This window comes from Euphorbia lathyris, chromosome 4, assembly GCF_963576675.1.
Source record: "Euphorbia lathyris chromosome 4, ddEupLath1.1, whole genome shotgun sequence".
Taxonomy (NCBI): domain Eukaryota; kingdom Viridiplantae; phylum Streptophyta; class Magnoliopsida; order Malpighiales; family Euphorbiaceae; genus Euphorbia; species Euphorbia lathyris.
In genome coordinates, this window is record NC_088913.1 from 81,672,981 (window position 1) to 81,694,295 (window position 21,315).

Below are 21,315 nucleotides of genomic sequence, written 5' to 3' on the forward strand. Positions count from 1 at the left end.
AGCTCAAAACGACGTCGTTTTGAGCTGTTTATGTTAAAAAAAAAGATGAAAATGGCGGAATTACCCCTGCCTTTCCATCTTTTAATTTCATATTCTTAAATCCTCTCCTCTCTCTTTTCTTCGTACATATGAAAAAAAAAAAGAGAAAGCAAGCATTGGTAATGTCCCGTTCGTGTCTAAATTTCTAGAATTTATACCTAAATATCAATATATATTATAATTATTGAGTGTGTGATTTTTAATTTGGTGCTATAGGAAAAGTTTGGAGTTAATTCAATGGTTTTATGTGTAAATTAAAAGTTTAGGATAATTTAAAAGATTATATAAAAATAGAGGACCAAACCGGATATTTTTTAAATATATCGGATCGTCATCAACATTTCTTTTCCTTTTCCTACCTTTTTCTTTTCCTTTAAAATTCATCAGTTTTCTCTTAACCGTTTTTCCATCGTTTTTTTAATTTACGGAGTTTCGACCGTCCGAATCACTCGAAATTTAAAATATAGCATCCTTATGCATAGATCTAAGTCCTAACCGAAGAGTTTTTGAGTTTCGAAAGTGTTTGGAGGGAAACGTCTTAGACAGAATTTAGAGGCGAATCGATCGGGTGTATTTTGTTCAATTAGTGACCAAGGTAAGTAACTATCAACTATATTTTGAATTATATATATATATATATATAATCAAAGAATTTTCAGAAATTGATATTTCAGGGTTTATACGGGTATTTTGTAAAATTGAGGTTTTTCACGATTTTGCTTTTTATTGTGAAATTATGGTTCAAATGAAGTTATTGACTATGCTTCTATGTGAATTTCAGGTTTTACTTGATTATGTTGATTTAAGGCTTAATTTGATTGATTAACTTTGAAATTTTTATTGATTAAGGATTGATATTTTGAATAACTGTGGTTATTTTTACAAAAGAGCTAATTGAAGCCAAGTGATTTATGGTTATGAAATAGTTTGGAATTTGATTGTGAAAAGAGATTTGAGCACGTTATGATTTTATGATTTTATATCCATCGAGAGTTATCCGGATTGGTGGTTTTATATTTGAAGACCATGTTCAGTAAGGGACATGACCTGTGTACACAGTCTGAAGACCTATCGGGTATGGCAGTGAAGTGTCGGGTAAGACCATATGGGATATGCAATGTTAAGAGACGTCTCGATTATATATGTGGTTATGGATTGATACTTAAGGGGAGAAACTCGAGGATGGATACAATGTTTTAAGTTCATTTGGATTATGTTTTCGGTTATGATTGATTTTGATATAAGGTTTTACGTTTGATTGAATACGAGCTAGTTTGATAAAACATTTATTTGATTCTGAATGGGGTTGATGAAACGTTTATTTGTTTTGATTCGTTTTGATAAGATGCATTATATATTAAGTTTTGAGTATATTTTATAAGGTTTTGATTAAATCCCTTTATAAATGTATATATGTAGCTATGTTTAATAAAGTTGGTTTTTATAGCTGATAGTTTCTTACTGAGATTTTTGTCTCACGCTTCTTAAATGTTTTAATGTTTTTAAGTGAGAAAGTACATGATAGAGAGAAGGTTACCGACCAATTAGGCGGGGATGGGAAATTGTTGCTTATTGTTAGAATTATGGTTAGAACTTTGGTATTTCAATTGTAATATAATGGAGTTGGTAAATATATGTTGAGGTCCTCGAATGACTAATGTAGTAGGACTATGAATTATTTTAGAATATATATTGAAGAGGAAGGCCAAAATAAATAAATAAATATGATATTATGATATTTGGATAAATTGGAGACTCCTAAGTATTGATTATGATCTTTCTATTTCACGCCCGATGCCGATTGAGGTTGTCTAGGGTCGGATGTGACAGGTAAATTTCTTAAATTGGTTCAAAGTCTTTTAAAATTTTATTGTTCAATCATTTTCATTCTTATTTTATTTCTAATTTCAACCATTCAAGTAAGTTTTGTATTTTTTATTGTTTATTTTATTTTTAGGTTTAGTTTTATGATTTCTAAATTAGGATTACTAAATTGGATTTTTTTTTTGTGAGATTTCTAATTTAGGGGATTATTAATATGTTGTTTACTTAAAGATTCTTTAGTAATTATAACTAATTTTGTGAGAGTTTAATTTAGGATTTCTAATTTAGGGTATACTTTAAATATTTATATTTTCTTTAATTTTCATTATGATTTATTTACTATGTTGGAGATTATTAATATATTGTTTGCTTATAGATTTTTGGGTAAATAATTATAAAGTCTCTGTGTTTTTACCTAATATACTATTTAGTCCCTATGTTTTTAGAAATAATTATATAGTCCCTCAGTTTTTATTTCTGTTAACTCATTAGTCCTTATGCTTGGGTCAATGGTCAAACTATACAAAATAATTTTTAAAATACAAAAATTACCCTTTACTTTATGTTTTAAATAAAACATATATTTTTCCTAATTTATACTTTTTTTCTCTTTTTTTCTACATAATCACTCTCTCCAATATATTCCAATATAAAGTAATTGATTTATTAATTTTTATAGAATTATAGAACTTTAATTTAATAACGTAAAATTTATTGACTAAAATAATGAATGAAAAATATTTTAAAAATAATTAAAATAGGAGTAAAACTATCATTGTAAAAAGGTTTTACAATTCTAATAAATTTTACTAATGAAAAAAAAATATATGATTTTTTAAAAAATAAAAAAATTATAATAATATGTAATGTTAGTTTAAAGATATTATATTAAAAAATAAAAAAAAATACAATTTAAGAAAATTAAGAATATATTTTTTTAAGTATATTAATTTCGGTGTATATGTAGTTCAAAAATTTCATTAAACTAATTAGATTAAATTTGAAACTAAAAGATAAATTTTTTTATGCATATAACTAGGGGTAATTTTGGACTTTCATTTACAAAAACAAATGGAAGGATTAAAGAATTGATTAAGATAAAACTTAAGGACCTTATAATAATATGATGGACTTACTAGCGTGTTATGTAAAAACATAAGGACTTTATAATTATTTACCCTAGATCGGGTTAGATGTTGGTTTTTGTTGTTTTTTCTTTTCCTTTCCTACCAAAAAAAATTACACTAGATTTTTTAGTGATTGTAATTAATTTAGAAATTGCTAATTTAGGATCTTATTCAGGATTTATAAAAATAGCACGGACCGATCTAACCCGACCCGTAGCATCTAGCCCGACCCGCATCATTTAATTTTTTTTGTCCACAGTCAAGCCCCCCCAACCAATAGGTCCTGGCTCTGCCCCTGATAACAAGGCATAAATGAACTAAATCTCATAATCAAAATGGAAAAAGAATGATTGAGTTATGTTAAAGTGTGTTTTCAATACATATATAACCATGAAGTTCAAAAAAACGAAACTTGGACAAAATCAAAGAATATCTACATGTAGGAGCAGACGCATGATAAAGTCTTACGGGTGCCATTTTTAATAAATTTTTTTTATCACATATAATAAATAGATAAAAATATATTATATTTAATGTATCAAAATAGAGATTATCGTTCTTTCAAATCTAATAATTAAATATATATTAAAACTATCGGTGATTTCTTTTCCAATATTCAATATTAAATAATATGAAAGATACTCATCTTACATTCTATTTCACTATACTAATAGCCGAAAGCAATCGCTTTGTAGTTGCCGTGGATAGGGGTGCAAGCGAGCCTTGGTAGTTCGCAAACTATTCGAGCTCGGCTCGGTGAAAGCTCGATCAAAGCTCGGCTCGATATGGCTCGACTCAAGTTCGGAATCGGCTCGAGCACTAACGAGCTGAGTCCGAGCTTCCTCAGGTTCGGCTCGAAAGCTCGCGAGCAGGCTCGATTATTTTTAATTACTATATATATTTCATTATATATATTTAATATATATTTCATTAGTTATTATTAGTTTTCATCACAATTCACAAATCAAATAAGATTTAATCCATACAAAAAATGACACAAAAAAGTTTAGACATTTGAGTATTTAGCGAGACGATTAGATTTTGATAAAGAATAAAATACATACAAAGTAAGCATAGCCTACCATATACTTTGGAATCTCGACAATAACATAATTGTTTTTCTTTATAAATATTTTAAACTTATATGGAGTATGTTATAAGTCTTTTCTATTTTTTACGCTACTTATTCTATGCATTCTATGCATGTATGATGAATTTGGTTAAAGCTCGTTAGAAGCTCGGCTCGGTCAAAGCTCGGTCAGATTCGGTCAAAGCTCGGCTTGGTCAAAGCTCGTCAAAGTTCGATTCGAGAGGGCTCGGTTCGAGATAATAACGAGCCAATACCGAGCCTACCTAGGGTTCGGCTCGGTTCGGCTCGGTGCCGTGGAAACAAAAAAATGAGAATAAGAATTACCATTTTATACGCAAGCATGTAATATATAATAATAATTTAATATCAAATCTTAATGATTAAACAACCTACCGTTCTGAAATCTTATTATCATAAATCGATAGAACAAAAATCTAAAATAATAAAATTGCAGAAGGAGAGAAAAATATAAAAATCTGAGAACATTAGGAATGAAAGAAATGTAAATTTATTATTTTTATTTGTTAAATAAAATTTCATTTACATTACATTAAAGAAAATAAAAATATAACTTCAATTTGGGCCGCAGGTAAAGCCTTGGGCAATTTGGGGGTGACAACAACTACCACAACAAAACCGGTGCGTTTTGGCAGCCATTGCAGCTTCCTTCGTTTCTGATTTTCAAGCTACATTTCTTCATCTGCAGACAGGAACTCTGATTCCTTCGAGAAAACTAATTATTGAGCGAATCATGATCTCAGGTCTCTCTTTACCTTCATTTTATGCTTTTTTTTATACTGCACATCAACTGTTCGCTGAAATTCCCCTTTGACATAAATTACCCAATTCAGTAAAGAATTTTGGAATTTTTAATCTGAAACTATTATTATTCAGCATTTGGTTCAATTAATCATGTTATTGCTACAAAATTTTAATTTTATGTAATTATTGTTTTGGAACTTTGTTATCACATTTAGTAGAACACATAAATCTGTGGATTTTAGTTTTTCTTATTGCTGTTTGTTCCTTAAAGGATTGACTGCTGGAGGTCACTTGCAGCCCAAATTTGCGAACTTTCAAACGGGAGATCTTCATGGTAAGTTCTACCTCTGTTATTTAACAAATTACATTTTCTGTTCTGTTCTTGTATGCACTTAAAATGTATAGTTGGTGACATAAACACTTCACCCTTCATTGATTAAATGCTTCTTATTGAATTCTGTGTGAATTTTAAGATAATTCTCAAGGGAAAATGCATATTTAAGCTACTGATCATTTCAATTTGTTCTGAATGATCTTTTAAATGGATTCATTAAGCCATTTTTGAACACATGAAGCCCCTGATCTTATTAATGGATACATTAAGAACAATAACTTTTTAATACATTAACCCCTCTTAGACGACTCAGTTATGTGTGTGATTCAAACTATGTTTGGCGTATGTGGAACTGTGACTATGTCAATGTGCCGTAGAATTGACAGGGTGACACTGTTTTAACACGTTAGCAAACAATAAAACTCATTTAGTTCAATTGTTTTACTTTAGGAGAATAGTGGCATTCTGGTAGTTCCACATGCGGTAAATGCACTTTGAATCACACACGTAACTGAGTCGTTCAATAGGGACTTAATGGGTTCAAAAATAATTGATCAAGAGCTTAATGCATCTATTAAAAAGATCAGCGGACTCAACTATGTGTTTCGCCTTCTTAATTTATACAGTTCTTGAATGTTGAACATGGGATTGCTAATGCTATATTGCAAGCCTCAGAAATGTTTTGGCAATTGCAGGTCTGAAGGTGGAGAGGCTCAAGTTTTCAAGAATCAATCCTCAGGAAAAGTTCACTATTAATGGTTCTTATGCTTCTAAGGATAAAGTCATCTATAGTTCTGAGAAACATGAAAATGCTCAGCCTTTGGTTAAAATGTGTGGTATTACAACAGCTAAAGATGCTGAAATGGCAGCAGAAGCTGGGGCTGATTTTATTGGGATGATTCTTTGGCCAAATTCAAAACGTTCTATCTCACTTTCTGTGGGCAAGGAAATTTCAAAAATTGCAAGGAAAAATGGGGCAAAGCCTGTTGGGGTATTTGTGGATGATAATGCAGAAACTATACTAAGAGCTGCGGATGAATGTGATCTTGAATTTGTTCAGGTATATGTTTTTATGAATTTTCACTTAGTTGTGTGGAGAATACAAATTGTTTAATACCCTAATACATACCTAAACCTCCAAACTTGTCTAGGAAAGCCTAATGATAGCCACTTCAACAGCGGACATAAAAGTCACACAAGTTTGCCTTTAACTAACATAAAAAGTTTCTTAATCTTTGACCACTCCAATGGCTGTAATCTTCCATCATAAATCTGATGGAAATGTTATTCTAAACTGTCAGAGATTAATATAAGATCTATGATTGAGCCTTAACTGTCAGCTTGAGCTTTTGGTTAAAACGGTCATGGGTTCGAGTCCCGACAACCTCATTAGTTTGTGGAATTAAAAACACATGGTGGGATGGGCCTGTGTTGTGCACGCTGCAAACTTTTTGGTTTTGAGATCATTTAGGTCTTGTTTGGTTAGAAGAGAGAAATTGACTATTTAGAGAGGGAAATCTCTCAAAGTGGTGTTTTTGGAAAATCGAAAATATGGTTCCACAGAAAATGTGATTCTAAACAACTTTAAAGACTTTTCCATTTTGAGGTCGTCAACGGTCATTTTGAGGTGGTTTCGTAAGGGACTTTCACGTTAGTATGAGGCAAAAGGCAAAGTTGAATGACTTTTATGTCCGATTTTGAAGTTGAGTGACCTTAATGTTAGTAAGGGCAAAGCTGAGTGACTACAGGTATAATTTATAATGATACCTTAAACTTTGAAAGCGATGGATTAGCCCATGAAGTTGCTTAAAGTGACACCATTAGCTCTCTAAGTGTTACATGCACAACAAGTGGAGATTTGAATAAGTTGAAGAGCAAAAGCAAGTTCAGGGACCTATAAGTCTCTTTAATCAAGTTTAAGGAGTTAATTAGCTGTTTTCAAAGTTTAGGGGGTAATCGGATTTTATGACCAACTTCGTATGTTTAATCTTTTTACTGCAGCTTCATGGAAATGGTTCAAGGGCAGCTTTTCCTATCTTAGTTGAAGAAAGAAGAATTGTTTATGTTCTTCATGCAAATGCTGATGGGGAGCTTCTAAATCAAATTTCAGATGAAGATTGTTCTATGGTTGACTGGATCCTTGTGGATAGTGCAACAGGTGGCAGGTTAGGAAATTCCTTTCTAAATCACATGGAGTTTTTTTTTTTTTTTTTTTTTTTTTGTACTTTCAGCTTTATTTCTTATAATCTGGTCTACTAGTTAAGTAGCTCAAACTAACGCTACTGATATTATGGTCTATAAACTTCATTTCTTAATATGAAACTTCTTGAACTTTACCTTATTGTAACATTGCAGTCCAAATCAACAAATATCCATTAAAAAACTAATGAACGATGAGGGTAAAATTGGTATTTCACCATTATTTATGATGGCATGGATAAAAAATGAGTCAATGATGTAGTCAAACTTGTCTAGATCATCATTTCGCTAAATTTTTCTTATGGAATTTTTGTTGAGTTGGACTTTAATGATACACAATTGCAAGATTCAAGGATTTTTATGCTAAAAATGAAATTTAGGGATCATAATGTTGATAGCGCTATAGTTGAGTACATTTTATCCTATCATATTGAGATATCAATTTGGCTTTCAATTTAGTTCACAAAATCAAGGGTGTGAAAACGAGTTGTCTTGTCATAATTGTGTTATGTGATCTTTATACGATAAAAATACAACAAAAATGATAATTGTACGAGGCGTTTTATCCCTATAAATCGTGTTATTGACTGTCCCTAATTGAAGGCCCATATTTGATGTTGTTGAATCTGTTTTCAGTGGCAAAGGATTCAACTGGGAACAGTTCAAGTTACCAAAAATCAGAAGCAAAAAGGGGTGGCTCTTAGCAGGAGGTATAAACCCTGATAACGTTGGTGAAGCTCTGTCTATCTTAAAACCTCATGGTGTTGATGTCAGCAGTGGCATTTGTGGTTCAGATGGAATCAACAAGGATCAATTTCTAATATCTTCCTTCATTGGAGCTGTTAATTCTATTAAGTATTGATTAATCATATGAGGTTCAAAAGAGATTAGTAACTGCAAATCACAGATTAGATTGGCATTCATACATTAACTTCTCATTCTCCATTGAGTTAGGGTGAAATTTCCTATAATGTTATCAGGAGAGATAATTTACATGTAATGTTATTAGGAAAGATCAATTTTATCTTATCATGTAAAACAGTGAAATGTTGTCTTTATATATGGTATACAAGCGAAAATTACCGATGGAATTTATTGGAAAATGTTTAAATTGAATACGAGTTTCTACCATGTTGATAAATATTGGATTGTTTCCTACGATAAGAGTAAAATTGGCCTCTTTCTCTTAAGGGTCAAAATCGCTCTCAGATTAATTTAGTTTAAATTAGGTATCAGTATCAATCAATTTAGTCAAATCAGTTTAAAAATAGTTATCTGACAAGGGTCAATTTTCACGCTAACGCATCATTTTAGACTAATTTAATCTCAAATACCAAGTTGACATGTTAATTGACCCTTTACTCAAATGAAAAACTAATTTCACTCACTTTCAAATGTGAGATGTAGTTTTGAACTCGTGTCTGCTTCTAAGACTGCAACCTACTTTCATTCTGTACCATAAAATTGCTTCCTCTTTTCCTCACTTCAGAATTGGAATCCATACAACAAACAGACTACTAAAAGCCAAGAAAACATCTTTAGATTTTCTATCAAATTACATGTGAATGTGGGGACAAAATATTCACCCCCCTGTGGTTGCAAACAATTATCAACTACTTATCACAATTTAAACAATTGGTTCCAAAAAATCTTGGCTTGGCTTTGTGGATCTTCACTTTCACTTTATCTTCTACTTGTAAATCTTTCTGCACTTTCACTCATTTTTCTTACCTCCATACATATTAGGCTCTTGTTGATAATACACCACATCTCCATTATCACTCACATAGTGATCTTCTTTCATGCTTCTTATAAGACTACCTAGCAAGTGCAACGGAAAAGGCGCGGACTTTTTCGGTTCTCTATAGTATTTCCCTAGCACTGGCTTCGCTGCTTCGGTCTGTCGAAAAAGAAACATCGAAAAGATCAAAATTTGAGAATGATGAAGTGCTTAATTAATTTGAGAGTTGATTGTACTCACTGCTTCAACTAAATGGTAATGTGGGATTTGGGGGAAAAGATGATGGATGACATGGGTTCCGATGTCGTGGTGGATGTTGTTGATCCATCCGTAATCACGGTCAAGGGTTGTGAGACCTCCTCTTAGATAACTCCATTCCTGTTTTTTGATAGCAAAAATGGAAAAGGAACTCATTATATGCCAATTGCAGCAATAGAACAGTGGATTCATTGCGGAAAAACGACAGTACCTTTCCGCGGTACCAGGGGAGTTTCGCCTCGTAACCATGGTGATGCAAGTAGGTGACAAAGTCCAACCACATTACGAAAATCTACAGGCACACACGAATTAATGAGCATGAAAATCGAATTATCGAAATCAGTTCTCGGTATGGTTTTGATATATAGCCGGGCGATGTTGCATACTCACCCAGTAAGGAATGCCATAGAGTTTAAGCATCTGAACAGGACCCATTACAAAGTTTAAGCAAACAAGCAATGCTGCCATTGCAGACCAGCAAGCAGTTGATGTAATGATATCTTTTTTCTCATTCGGGAGGAATAAATCGCTCTCCGGGTGAAAGTGAGAACCTTTCTTTCCAGGACTTCTGCTCCACTGCAACACAATTGAACCACTATCATCAATTTATCGTGTCATATGATCTATATATTCCTCGTTATTAGCGTTCAAACGCGCACTACTCGGGCATATCAAAATGCAACAAAAATGACGACACGTGTCAAACGGGTTGTGAAGGGCTTACCAAATAGAAAGGGTAAGCAAGCATGGGGAAGGGTAAAGTGAATCTCAATGTCTTAGTAGCATTATCCAAACTTCTGAAGATTTTCTCAGACAACTGCAAAATAATTGTAAAAACAATAAACAATTTTGATTGTATTCTATTGTCCAATTAAACTTCAATTTGAGATAAAACTTACTGGATGCCATGATTCATCATTCTCAACATGTCCATGGTTTTGATGATGGGTTCTATGGCTAATTCTCCTGAAACAACAATTAAAATTCCAAACTTTCAATCAATTTCACTAATTTGCATATAAAACAGAAAACCCCAAAACAAAAAAAAAAGGTCAAAATTCTAGAATTTGTTGAAAGATTGCAAGGAAAAATCCAAAAATTTCAATCATTGTTCACTAATTTGCATATAATACATTAAACCCTAAACAGAGAAAAACTATTGCAAGGACTAAGACTAACCATCCATGGTAAGGAACAAGGATTGAAGAATGGAGAAGATGACCCAATACACTATTCAATTTTGTGTTATTTGAGAAGCTGCCATGGCCACTGCAAAATCAGAATCAAACAAACACAAACCCACATTAAGAAAATTGCAGAACACACAAAAGAAAACTAGGAATTGGGGATTTAAAAATTGGGATTTCTTACCAATCATGGCCAAGAACAAAGAGAGCCCAAAACATGGTTCCTTGACAAAACCAGTAAAGAGGCCAAACAACCCAATTGTTGAAGTAAGAAGCAACAGCAGCCAATCCAAAAACAATAAGCACATCCCTCAAAACATAACTCATAGATTTCCATGGATTTTTAACCCAACAATGTTTAGGAATTGCTGCTCTTATATCAGCCAATTTGAATGGCGGTGGAGCTCCAGGGTCAAAGAACTCCCCCTCCTTTTCACCATTAAACCCCTCTTCTTCTTCTCCACTCACAATTGGGACATTCACTGGAATAGCAACATTCAATGCCCAATTTCTCTGGCTTGAAACCTTAAAAGAAGGGGAAAAATTGGTAACTTTAGAGACATGAGAAGGTCTAATCTTGAACGGATTGCAGATTTTTGATTGTAAACCAGTTCTGGGTTGAGGGTAGATTCTAGGGAGAGGTCTTAAACCACATTCTGAAAAAACCCAATTCGCAGCAGCAGCCATTGAAGACCGACCCAGATAAGGGTTTTCAAAGTTCCAAAAATTCAGGCCACAAAATTGGTAAGAAGAAGAGATAAATAGCAGAAGATTTTCTCTCCAGCTATTAGAATCTCAACTTGTGATTCTTGTTGGTTGTCCTATCTCAATATCATACCCTCTCTCTCTCTCTCTCTGCAACAAATACATATATGATATGTATGTATATATAGATACGAGGTTGCCTTTCAATTAAGTGGGATCTCTCTGGTTGTAGGTTTGGCAGCGAGGTTGAAAGTTTCAATTTTGACCCGTTTCTGAAAAGGGTTTCACACGTCTGATGATGTTGCAAAATCTGACTCTTTGATTTAATTTAGGGAAAATTACAAAACTGGGTCAAATGGGAGACCCATTTACATATTAAATCCATTTACTAATTCTACTACATATCTAGACTGATTTTGTGTGACTTTCCAAAAATACCCCTGACCTTCCCACTTCCACCATTTGCGAATCGCCGCTCCCTCTATCTCCTTGGTTATGCGAAAAGTTGCTCCAGCATTAATGATTTCAAGACTTTTGATCTTCCTTTCTTTCTTTAAATTGCACGAAATCTGCACCATTTAGTCAAAATCATAATGAATTTCTCTTTTTCATCTCTTCATCTCTTGATTCTGCAACTTCCCAACCCTAGAAAATGAGTAAATGGTTTTTCATCTTCCTGTTCGTTGCTTGGTTTCTTTCTTCTTGTTACCATCAAAGAAATGGTTTTTCTACGTTATTTCATTCGTTCGTCCCATGTTATCATATTGTTATTGTCGCTTTTGGGGGTGAAAGGGGCGAAAAATGTAAGTATCTGTTTTTTTCTGCGTTTTTTCATGAATTCACTTCGCAATCGATGGTTTCGCTAAGCTTTGCGAAGAGAACGAGCCTGGAAAGTGATGATCTACTTCGTGAATTGATGATTTTGCGAATATCTGCGAAGAGAAAGAGTCTGAAACGTATGGATCTACCTCGCGAATCGATTAGTTCGCGAAGTCTGCGAATAGATCCTCACGTTTCAGACCTCGCAGACTTCGCGAAAGCATCGATATGCGACGTAGATAGTCACATTTCAGACCTTACAGACTTCGCGAAAAAATCGATATGTGAAGTAAAATCACCTCTTCCCCTACACATTTACATTCGCATGCTTCGCTAATTTTCATTTCGCGAAGCCAAAATCGTCCTTTTTCATAACTAACACGGTTAATTTTTTCTGTAGATGGTTGAATACGTAACATCCCTTTCTGGAAGGCGGCGTACTGGGCTGCAGGGGAGATGATTTTCCTTCCTGTATAGGGATGAACTTCCCCAAGATTGACACATTCACTCCTGAAATGATTCGTTAGGAGAGGTTGTGTCAATCTCGGGGTGCACCATGGGACACGTCCATCCCATGGTGCCAATCTTCAAAGTGGACCTAACTTAATCCGGTGCCAAGATTACTCATTCGTTTCAAAATTGGTACCGGATTAGTTAGTTTCACTTTAAAATGATTGGTTAGTAGAGTTCATTGTGGCAATCTTGTTGTAAATTTTGATAATGTTATGATTTGAATGTTGTTATTGTGGCAATCTTGTTGTAAATTTTGATAATGTTATGATTTTAATGTTCGAATCCGTTGTTGTTTGCCAATTTTTGTTATATACCACTTCGCGTATTAGCTTCAAATCATATTCAACATTCGCATATGCGAACTAAATTCATCAAGCAAAACAAACTCCAGCTTCGCAGGCTTCGCATATGCGAACTAAATTCATTAAGTAAATTAAAACATTAACTTCGCAGGCTTCGCATATGGGTGAATATGCGAAGTCAGACGGGATGGGGCGAGCTCCGCGTAAATATTGAGGATATTTTTGGAAAGTCACACAAAATCAGTCTAGATATGTAGTAGAATTAGTAAATGGGTTTAATATGTAAATCTGCCTCCCATTTGACCCAGTTTTGTAATTTTCCCTTTAATTTATTGAGTTTCCATTAACGCTATCATTTAGATAAAGATTAATTAGGATTAAATTTGACCTAATTTAGGAATATATATACACATATATATGGAAAACTTTTTTTTTTATGAGGAATGAAATTAATTTAAATATCAACAGAGATACCTCCATTCATTAACATACATTTGTGTCTGTTTGTGAATAATTGTGTTGGTTCGTGAGGAGTCTTGTTCGTTCGTGAACAGATATGTCCATTCGAGTTCTATTGGGACTGTCAAAGTTTGAAGACTGAAAAATAAAATACTCTGTACATTGATTCATATTGTTACTTTTTCTGCTTTGGTAATAACGACTTTACGCACTATTAGAGTTTGTCTATGAATCTGTTGTATTCTTAGAGATGATAACCAATAGCGATTAAATCTATCTTTAACGAAACTGTTAAAATATGTCTCGAATTACTCCGTCCAATTTTTAATTCGTCAGTTCTGGATTTCCAAAAATTAATTTGTATAACGTAATTTTAGTTTAATAATATAATTTTATATTATTATTGTTGTTTTAAGAAACATTGTTATCATTGTTATTCATGTTTCATATATTTTTTATCTGTTACTAATTAGTAATAAAATAACGAACATATGTGAAGATAATTTGATAAATTATTTTTTAAATTGACCAAACTTGCTAATATTAGAAGCTTTTTGCTGCCAATGTTAGTGATAAAAAATTACATAGAGTATGGGTGTTAAAGGTGGTGGCGGCAGTTACTCGATGGTGACAGCTCTCGTCCGGCTGAGACAGTCCAAGTAGTTGGTAATTATGCTAATCAATTAAAAGAGTAACTGCTAATTAATGATGGCAGTAACTGTTCAATTAAAAGCGTAATTGATAATTAATGATGGCAGTAACTGTTCAATTAAAAGCGTAATTGATAATTAATGATGACAGTAACTGTTCAATTAAAAGCGTAACTAGTAATATGCTAGTAGTAACTGCTCAATTAAAAGCGAAATTAATAATTCTAATGTGAGTAATCGCTCAAATAAAAGCGTAACATGGGGAGCAGTAAATAAGTGTAAAAAATACGACTAACCTTGATAAATGAGCAATTAACTAATACCGTCTAAAATTATATAATTTTACTCCTACCATTATCAATCAAGAGCAAGTTTATCCATAATATTTGCAAGTTAGTAAAATTTTAGATATTATTCCTTATTCACGCCAGTTTCATGTCGATTGACTCTATTTTTTTTACAGTTTTTGTGATTTAATAATAGAATAGGAAATTAATATATATAAATTCGATGAAATATTTGAGTTTTTTCAACTTGTATAAAATACAATATATTGTTTATTTATTTTCATGTTTATTCATATATTTTTTATCTGTTACTAATTAGTAATAAAATAACAAACATGTGTGAAGATAATTTGATAAATTATTTTTTAAATTGACCAAACTTGCTAATATTAGAAGCTTTTTGCTGCCAATGTTAGTGATAAAAAAAATTACATAGAGTATGGGTGTTAAAGGTGGTGGCGGCAGTCAGGGCCGGTCCTGACAATTTAGGGGCCCTAGGCAAAACAAGTAGTAAGGGCCCATTTAATATAAAATTTATTAATTGATTTTGGGTTAACGTGCAAAAATACCCCTAACGTTTTGGATCAGGAGCAATTTTACTCATAATGTCTAAAATGGTGCAATTTTAGCTCTAATATTGGAAGCCAAAAGCAATTTTACTCTTAACATTGATAAATTGGGTTAATTTGATAAATATTTCATCAAACCGTCTCCTCAATCATGAATCTTGTCATCTACACTTCACACATGCGTCATTTTATTAGTAACCAATCACAAACATATGTTGGGATGTAAAAAAATAAAAATAAAAAAATAAAATATGATGTCTTTAATTTTCAAATTTAATCAAGGTAATAAAATGAAACTTTTTTTTTTTAATTTTTAAATTTAATCAAATTAAAAATAGTTATTCTAAAATGAGATAATAAAAATGAAACTTGTCTTCTTACCTTTTTTTTTTTTTTTTGACTATCCATAACATTTATATATTAAAAATACATAAAAAAAAAAAAGACAAAAATGAGAATCAAACTCATACCCTCTTTAGTGAGAAGACAATACATTACCATTATGCTAGTTTGAATTTATGTATAATACTTAAAACATATACAATTTATTTATAAATCTAAATTTTTTTTGGGCCGCCTTCCGGCCTTGGGCCCTAGGCCGGCGCACCCCGGGCCTAGGCCCAGGGCCGGCCCTGGCAGTTACTCGATGATGACAGCTCTCGTCCGGCTGAGACAGTCCAGGTAAGTGATAATTATGCTAATCAATTAAAAGAGTAACTGATAATTAATGATGACAGTAACTGTTCAATTAAAAGCGTAACTAGTAATATGCTAGTAGTAACTGCTCAATTAAAAGCGTAATATGGGGAGCAGTAAATAAGTATGCACATTAGCCAACTAGTTTTTGGAAAAGGTTTTTGGAGTTAAAAGTGTTGAGCAATATGTGAAATCTTCTATGGCGGGTTTGTGTTCTTCCCCACTTGCCTGGCAGTTTTGTGGGAGCAAGGAATGATACATTCTCTTGTCATATGTACCTTTTACTTGCGAAGGTCTTATCATGAGAGAAGTCCTTAGTTGCCTAAAAAAATCATGGCCTCCACGACGTTTTTGTCGAAATAGACTCACAACTTCTAGTAGATGCTTTATATTATCAAGATGTATCGGTTTCTAGTTTTGGTTTGATGGTATCTGGTTGTAAATCTATATTATTAGATCCTGGAAATAGTATTGTGTCGATTATCTGTTGGTCCCGTGTAACGTGACAATATTAGTTCCAAGGGGGGGGGGGTTAGGAACTATTATAAAAATTTTCTATTAAGGCTGACTTATTTTAAGTTTAATATTTTTACTCAGTCACTAGGTCAGCACCGCTGAGTAGGTTTTGAGACAGCTTTAGTCAATTGCTAACTAGAGCTGTTTCAATTGTGAGTTGGGAAGCATTACTTAAGTCAGTTTCCAACTCAGCACTCAGATTACTCAGCTCAGAGTCTACAAGTTGTTGTTTTACTGAGTAATATTTAGCAAGCAATATATATATATATATATATATATATATATATATATATATATATATATATATATATATATATATATATATATATATATATATATCAAAAGATAAAGAGTTAGAAGTTACTCAGCAGACTTATCCTGGTTCGGCCTCTCTGTCTACGTCCAGTCCCCGGAATCCTTCCAAGCTTTTTGAATCCTCTACTGAGCTCTTTAAAGGTAGAGCACAAACCGTTTACAATAGCAACTGAGTATGCAAGAGTACCGTCCTCTATTCGTCTACCCAATCCTATCTCTACCACTGAGTACTATAACCGAGTACTCAGCCTCTCTCTACCATTGAGTACTATAACCGAGTACTCAGCCTCTCTTTTCTAACCTATTACAAATGATACAGAATTTGTTCTCACTGAGTGAAGAACACTTTAGATGAATAAAATCACTCTAGACTTTTACACAAAGATAGGAGTTTGGTGTAAGTGTTTGCTTTTTCTTTTCAAGACAGAGCTTCTATTTTGTACTTTATCAATGAATAGACTTGATGAAGATCTGTTGGGATTGAAGTGTTGGAATGGCCTTTCGATAGTGATGTCCGAGGCTCCAATGATTTGAATCCCGACATAGCCATTGTGGGGAAACGTTCTTCTTTCATCACCACTTGGTCAGCACTCAGTGCTGCAGGCCAATCCTGTCTTCTGTCTTCGTCAGACACCAGGTTTTTCTTGTTATGTGCGTCAGATAGTCCATGCTTATTGAAAAGGTCCGTCCGAGAAATTTATGTGTCTTCTGAATTTTACTCATGATACGACAGGTTTTGTTTTCAACGCTGATCAATATTGAAGCTGACTTGACGACCACTCAGCTTGACATAGCGGCTTCGCCTTTAAGCTTTTCTAAAGAAGACATTTCATTTCTTCAAGCTGAGTTGCATTATACTCAGCTACGGCGGTGTGACTTGCATCTGCTGATTTTGTCTTTCTCTTGTGGATTTTTAATTCCTGTTCTTGTTAATTAACTTACTCAATATTGAACAAACTCATTAGTACAATTAAATCAAAGCACTTAAATTTAATTGTTTTGGAATATTTTTATCATGATGATTTACTTAAATAATTTTGTCAAATCAAAATCATGTGGAAATGTGTTTCAACAAACTCCCCCATTTTGATGTTGGCAAAAATATTCAACAAGGAACTCAGTGTTGAGCTCCCCCATGATAATTGACCTTTGAACAAACTTCTGAAGATACTCCCCCGTAAGGGTTGAATCCATAGAGTTAGTTCAACTCTAAACCTTTCAAGATTTAATCGAGTGAGTCTAAGGTTTGAATCCACTGACTTAGTTCAATTCTAAACCTTTTAAGATTTAATTGAAATGAGTTTAAGGTCAGCTTCAGAAGTAGGTCAGTACTTTGTTACTACTGACTTAGTTTTACTCTAAACCTTTTAAGATTTAATTAAGTAAGCCTAAAGTCAGCTTGATCAGTACTTTGTGTATTTTGTCTATACTCAGTTTCGAATGTTTAACTACCTTAAGTTCAGGTATCAGAGTGAAGGTAAGCTGAGTATACCAATTTAGGGCTGAGTAGTTTTACTCAGTGGCCAAGTACTTGTATAATTTTTAATGTTCACAAGTTTTAATATGTTCAATGAGTAGTTATATAAGAAAAGGTCAGCGCATAGATCAACACAGCATATAAAGCATCATATATATAAAAAGGATAATGTGAATAAAGATGCTTTTTATAAATAGTCAGCTTAACAAAGAAACATGCCAATTACAACCACCTAAAAAACACAAGTTACAAGTAGATTCTATTTCTAGTTCTATTTCTAGTTCTATCTCTTGATGTTGACTTGAACTTGGTTAGCTTTGGGTTTGGTCTGCTGGCTACGCTTGGTTGTTCTTTGTTGCTGAGTTTGGTTGCCCGGATTAGCAGAAGTTGAGCCAGGAGGCTTCTGCTGAGTTGTACCAGCTAGTTGCTTATCTTTCTGCTGAGTTGAAGCAGCTGGTTGCTTATCTTTCTCCCCCGTTTTGCCAGCATCACCGGGCTGAGGGACGGAAGCATAAAAATGCCCTTGTTGAACATCACGAGTTAGGATGGTGGAATAATGTTGCATGTGACTCGTACTTTCTTTAAGACCGTTAAAGACTTAGAGACCACCGGCCATGCTGGATGAGGGAATTTTCATGTGAGCGCTGATGACACTGAGTATGAACTCAAGTGACTTCCCCATCTAGGTGATTGAGTTGGTCATCCGTTCATATGATTGATGATACATCTTGAGCATGGAAGCATCATAGATATGACGCTGAGCGTTCAGATGACGAATATGGTCAAGGGTCATTCTGGTGCAGTGCAGGATGTCATTGGTCTCGACTTGGTCAGTTTGCATCTCTTCTCTATTTAGGCTGAGTAGGCGTACGGCCTCAGCAACTTGTTCAATGGTGCATTGAGAAGAGGATGAAACAATGTCTTGAGCTGTTGTGAGCTCAGCGGTCAGTTGAGTGAAGCCTTGAGCTACTTCAGCAGAAGTGGCGTTTGATGAGTTCACGATAGATAGAGCATTAATTTTGCCCTCTATTCAGTCCATGTGGTGAACCATCATAAGCTGGAGATCCGCCAGCTTGACCATAAATTCTTGCTTGGGCTGCTGAGAGACCAGGGAGGTCATAACATTCATCAGCTCTTTGAGACCTTTGAGTTCGGTCAAAAGTTGCGTAATGGATGAGAGTTGAGTAGACTCAGCAGGAGCGGACCCAGCAGCAGTGGCTTGAAACTGATTGATCTTTTGGATAAGCGCATGAGCTGAGTAGATGATTCTACAGCCTGACTCAGAGGCATCAAGAAAGTTGCAGGGATCATCATCATCATGGATTCGTGAAGTCTCAGGGGCCGTTTTCTGGTTAGCAGCAGGTGTTGGAGGATTTGGGTGCTTTCCAGAAGTAGAAGTGACAGATTGGTCATGAGCGGCATTCTCATTAAGAAGGCCAGCAGCAGGAGCTGACTGGCTTACGAACTGCTTAGTTGGATTAGGAGTGGTTTATGCAGCAGTAATATTGACATGCTCAGTGTCAACCTGAAGCTGAGTTGGGATAGTTGGTGGAATCAGTTCAGAGTTTTCTTGAGCAGGAGTATTTTCCTTTGCTAGCTCGTTGTGTTGAGCAGAAGGAACTCCGAGCACTTGCTCAGTAGAAGATGGAGCAGCGGTGTCGGCAGAAGGTTTCCCTTTTTGGATTTGGGAGTCGGCATGTTCCTGAGTCTGAGGAATAGAGGATTTATTTTCCTCAACCTGACTTGGAGTGGGTTCAGTGATGTTGGTGAAGAAGTTGAATTATAACCCAGTCAAGTGGTAATTGGGTCCCTCAGCGGCGAGTCGTCAAGGATATCAATAAGCTGAGGTTTGTGCGACTTCCTCTTAAACCGCTTTTCGCTGCTAACTCTTGACTGCTTGGTTTTGGGTGAGGGGTCAGCAGGTGTTTGTTCAGGTGACTCAGGAGAAGTAGTGAGGCCAAAGTCAGCATAAAGGTCCTCAGCTACCTTGTTTTTCTCTACAGACTCAACTCCTTTTTCATCAGCGTGCTCAGGAGCACCTGTGTCATCTTGAGGCTGTTCCTCAGTACAAGTTTGCTCTACCTCCTGACTACGAGGAGTCTTTCCCAAATCGATCCCCTAAGCTAGCAGGAAATGTGAATCCTTTGAGATGACGAAGTCGAGTGGAGCAGCATCCAACAGCGTCATCCTAGAGGTTTTCTTCCTCTTTAGGGCTTGCTCAGGAGTATCCTCACTTTCTTCTTCATGCTCAACTCTTTTCTTCTTAGCTTCAGTGGGTTCAACCTTTTTCTTGGCTGGCTCAGCTTGAGGAGGTTTGGTCAGTGTCACTTTGATTCTCTTAGCTGTTTGAATGGCAGGTTTAACCTTAGGGTCAGCTTTTCTTTTCTTTTCCTTCTTGGGCAGCTCAGCTTGCTCCTCCTCTTCCATGATTTCCTTTCCTTTCTTAGACTTACACTTGAAAAGAAGGCTATGTGCCAAGGCGACCAGGATTCCTGAGGTGATCTCAGTGCCTATTGCACTTATTTCTTCCTTGAAGCTGAACTTGTGATCTTGAAGAATTTTGGTGATGAGAGAGCCCATCCTGAGGATCCCGGTGCTTCGTTAGAAAGCCCCAATTAGAAAGACGGGCATGTTGAGTGGTTGGTAGTTGAGCATATGCCAGATGAAGCATTACTCAAAGTTTGAGGTTGAGGAAGAGGCGTTGACCTTTGCGAAAAGGTAGTTGGTCAGGATGTAGTGTGCTTGTCTTTGAGGCTGACCCAAACTTGTACTGGAGACTTCACCCACGTGATCCTTGGGCTTACAGAACTCAGCCTTGTACTCAATGTACTTGTAGTCATTTGTTCTCCTTAGTTCTGCTCCTTCTTCTTTGAGATCTAGCAGTATAGCGAGATATGAAGGGGTAATGGTAATCTGCTTCTAGTTAACGTAGGTCACCATATAGTCAGCATCATCATCAGCCACCGTCAGGTTAGTGTAGAACTCAGTTACCAGTCTTGGGTAGGTTGTTCCAGGGAGTGAGAAGAGGGTGGTCCATCCGTTCTTTGAGATCCACTCGCAGAAGGGTTTCTCAGCTTCAACGAAACTCTTAGAGAACCAGCGGGAATGGAAGACGTTGAGTTTCTTAACACTATCGAAGACATGAATGAACTTTCTTTCCTTGGATTTCTTGTTCTTCTTCTTCTCTTTCTTCTTCTTCGAAGGAGTTGATTGCTCAGTATGGGGGTTTTCACCGAGTATGTTGACCTCACCCATTGGCTGGTCATGCTGACCATGGGTTTGTTTCTGAGACTATGAGGAACAAGTTTCTTGATACTCCTGCTCAGCTGGAGAGGGGGGATCAATGTCGGAGCGGTTATCCTCGTATTGGTCGTTAGAGTTGTTCTGGGAATCATTCGACATGGTGTTCTTGAAGAGTTTTTGAGAAATGCAGAAGATTAGGGATT

General features: G+C 35.0%; 2 protein-coding genes across 2 annotated transcripts; one reads left to right on the plus strand and one right to left on the minus strand.

The window, feature by feature from the left end:
* Positions 1-4,477: 4,477 nt before the first annotated feature.
* Positions 4,478-8,466, plus strand: LOC136225620 (N-(5'-phosphoribosyl)anthranilate isomerase 1, chloroplastic-like). Its single transcript, XM_066013702.1, has 6 exons — positions 4,478-4,582; positions 4,670-4,841; positions 5,114-5,176; positions 5,872-6,236; positions 7,178-7,341; positions 8,012-8,466. The coding sequence occupies exons 2-6, from the start codon at positions 4,832-4,834 to the stop codon at positions 8,235-8,237; spliced, it is 828 nt and encodes a 275-aa protein (XP_065869774.1). The 5' UTR covers positions 4,478-4,582; positions 4,670-4,831; the 3' UTR covers positions 8,238-8,466.
* A 424-nt stretch (positions 8,467-8,890) lies between these two features.
* Positions 8,891-11,429, minus strand: LOC136226301 (omega-3 fatty acid desaturase, chloroplastic). Its single transcript, XM_066014697.1, has 8 exons — positions 10,746-11,429; positions 10,554-10,643; positions 10,274-10,340; positions 10,099-10,191; positions 9,765-9,950; positions 9,586-9,666; positions 9,357-9,494; positions 8,891-9,275 (listed from the first exon to the last, which is right to left on the minus strand). The coding sequence occupies exons 1-8, from the start codon at positions 11,246-11,248 to the stop codon at positions 9,090-9,092; spliced, it is 1,344 nt and encodes a 447-aa protein (XP_065870769.1). The 5' UTR covers positions 11,249-11,429; the 3' UTR covers positions 8,891-9,089.
* Between the last annotated feature and the right edge of the window lie 9,886 nt (positions 11,430-21,315).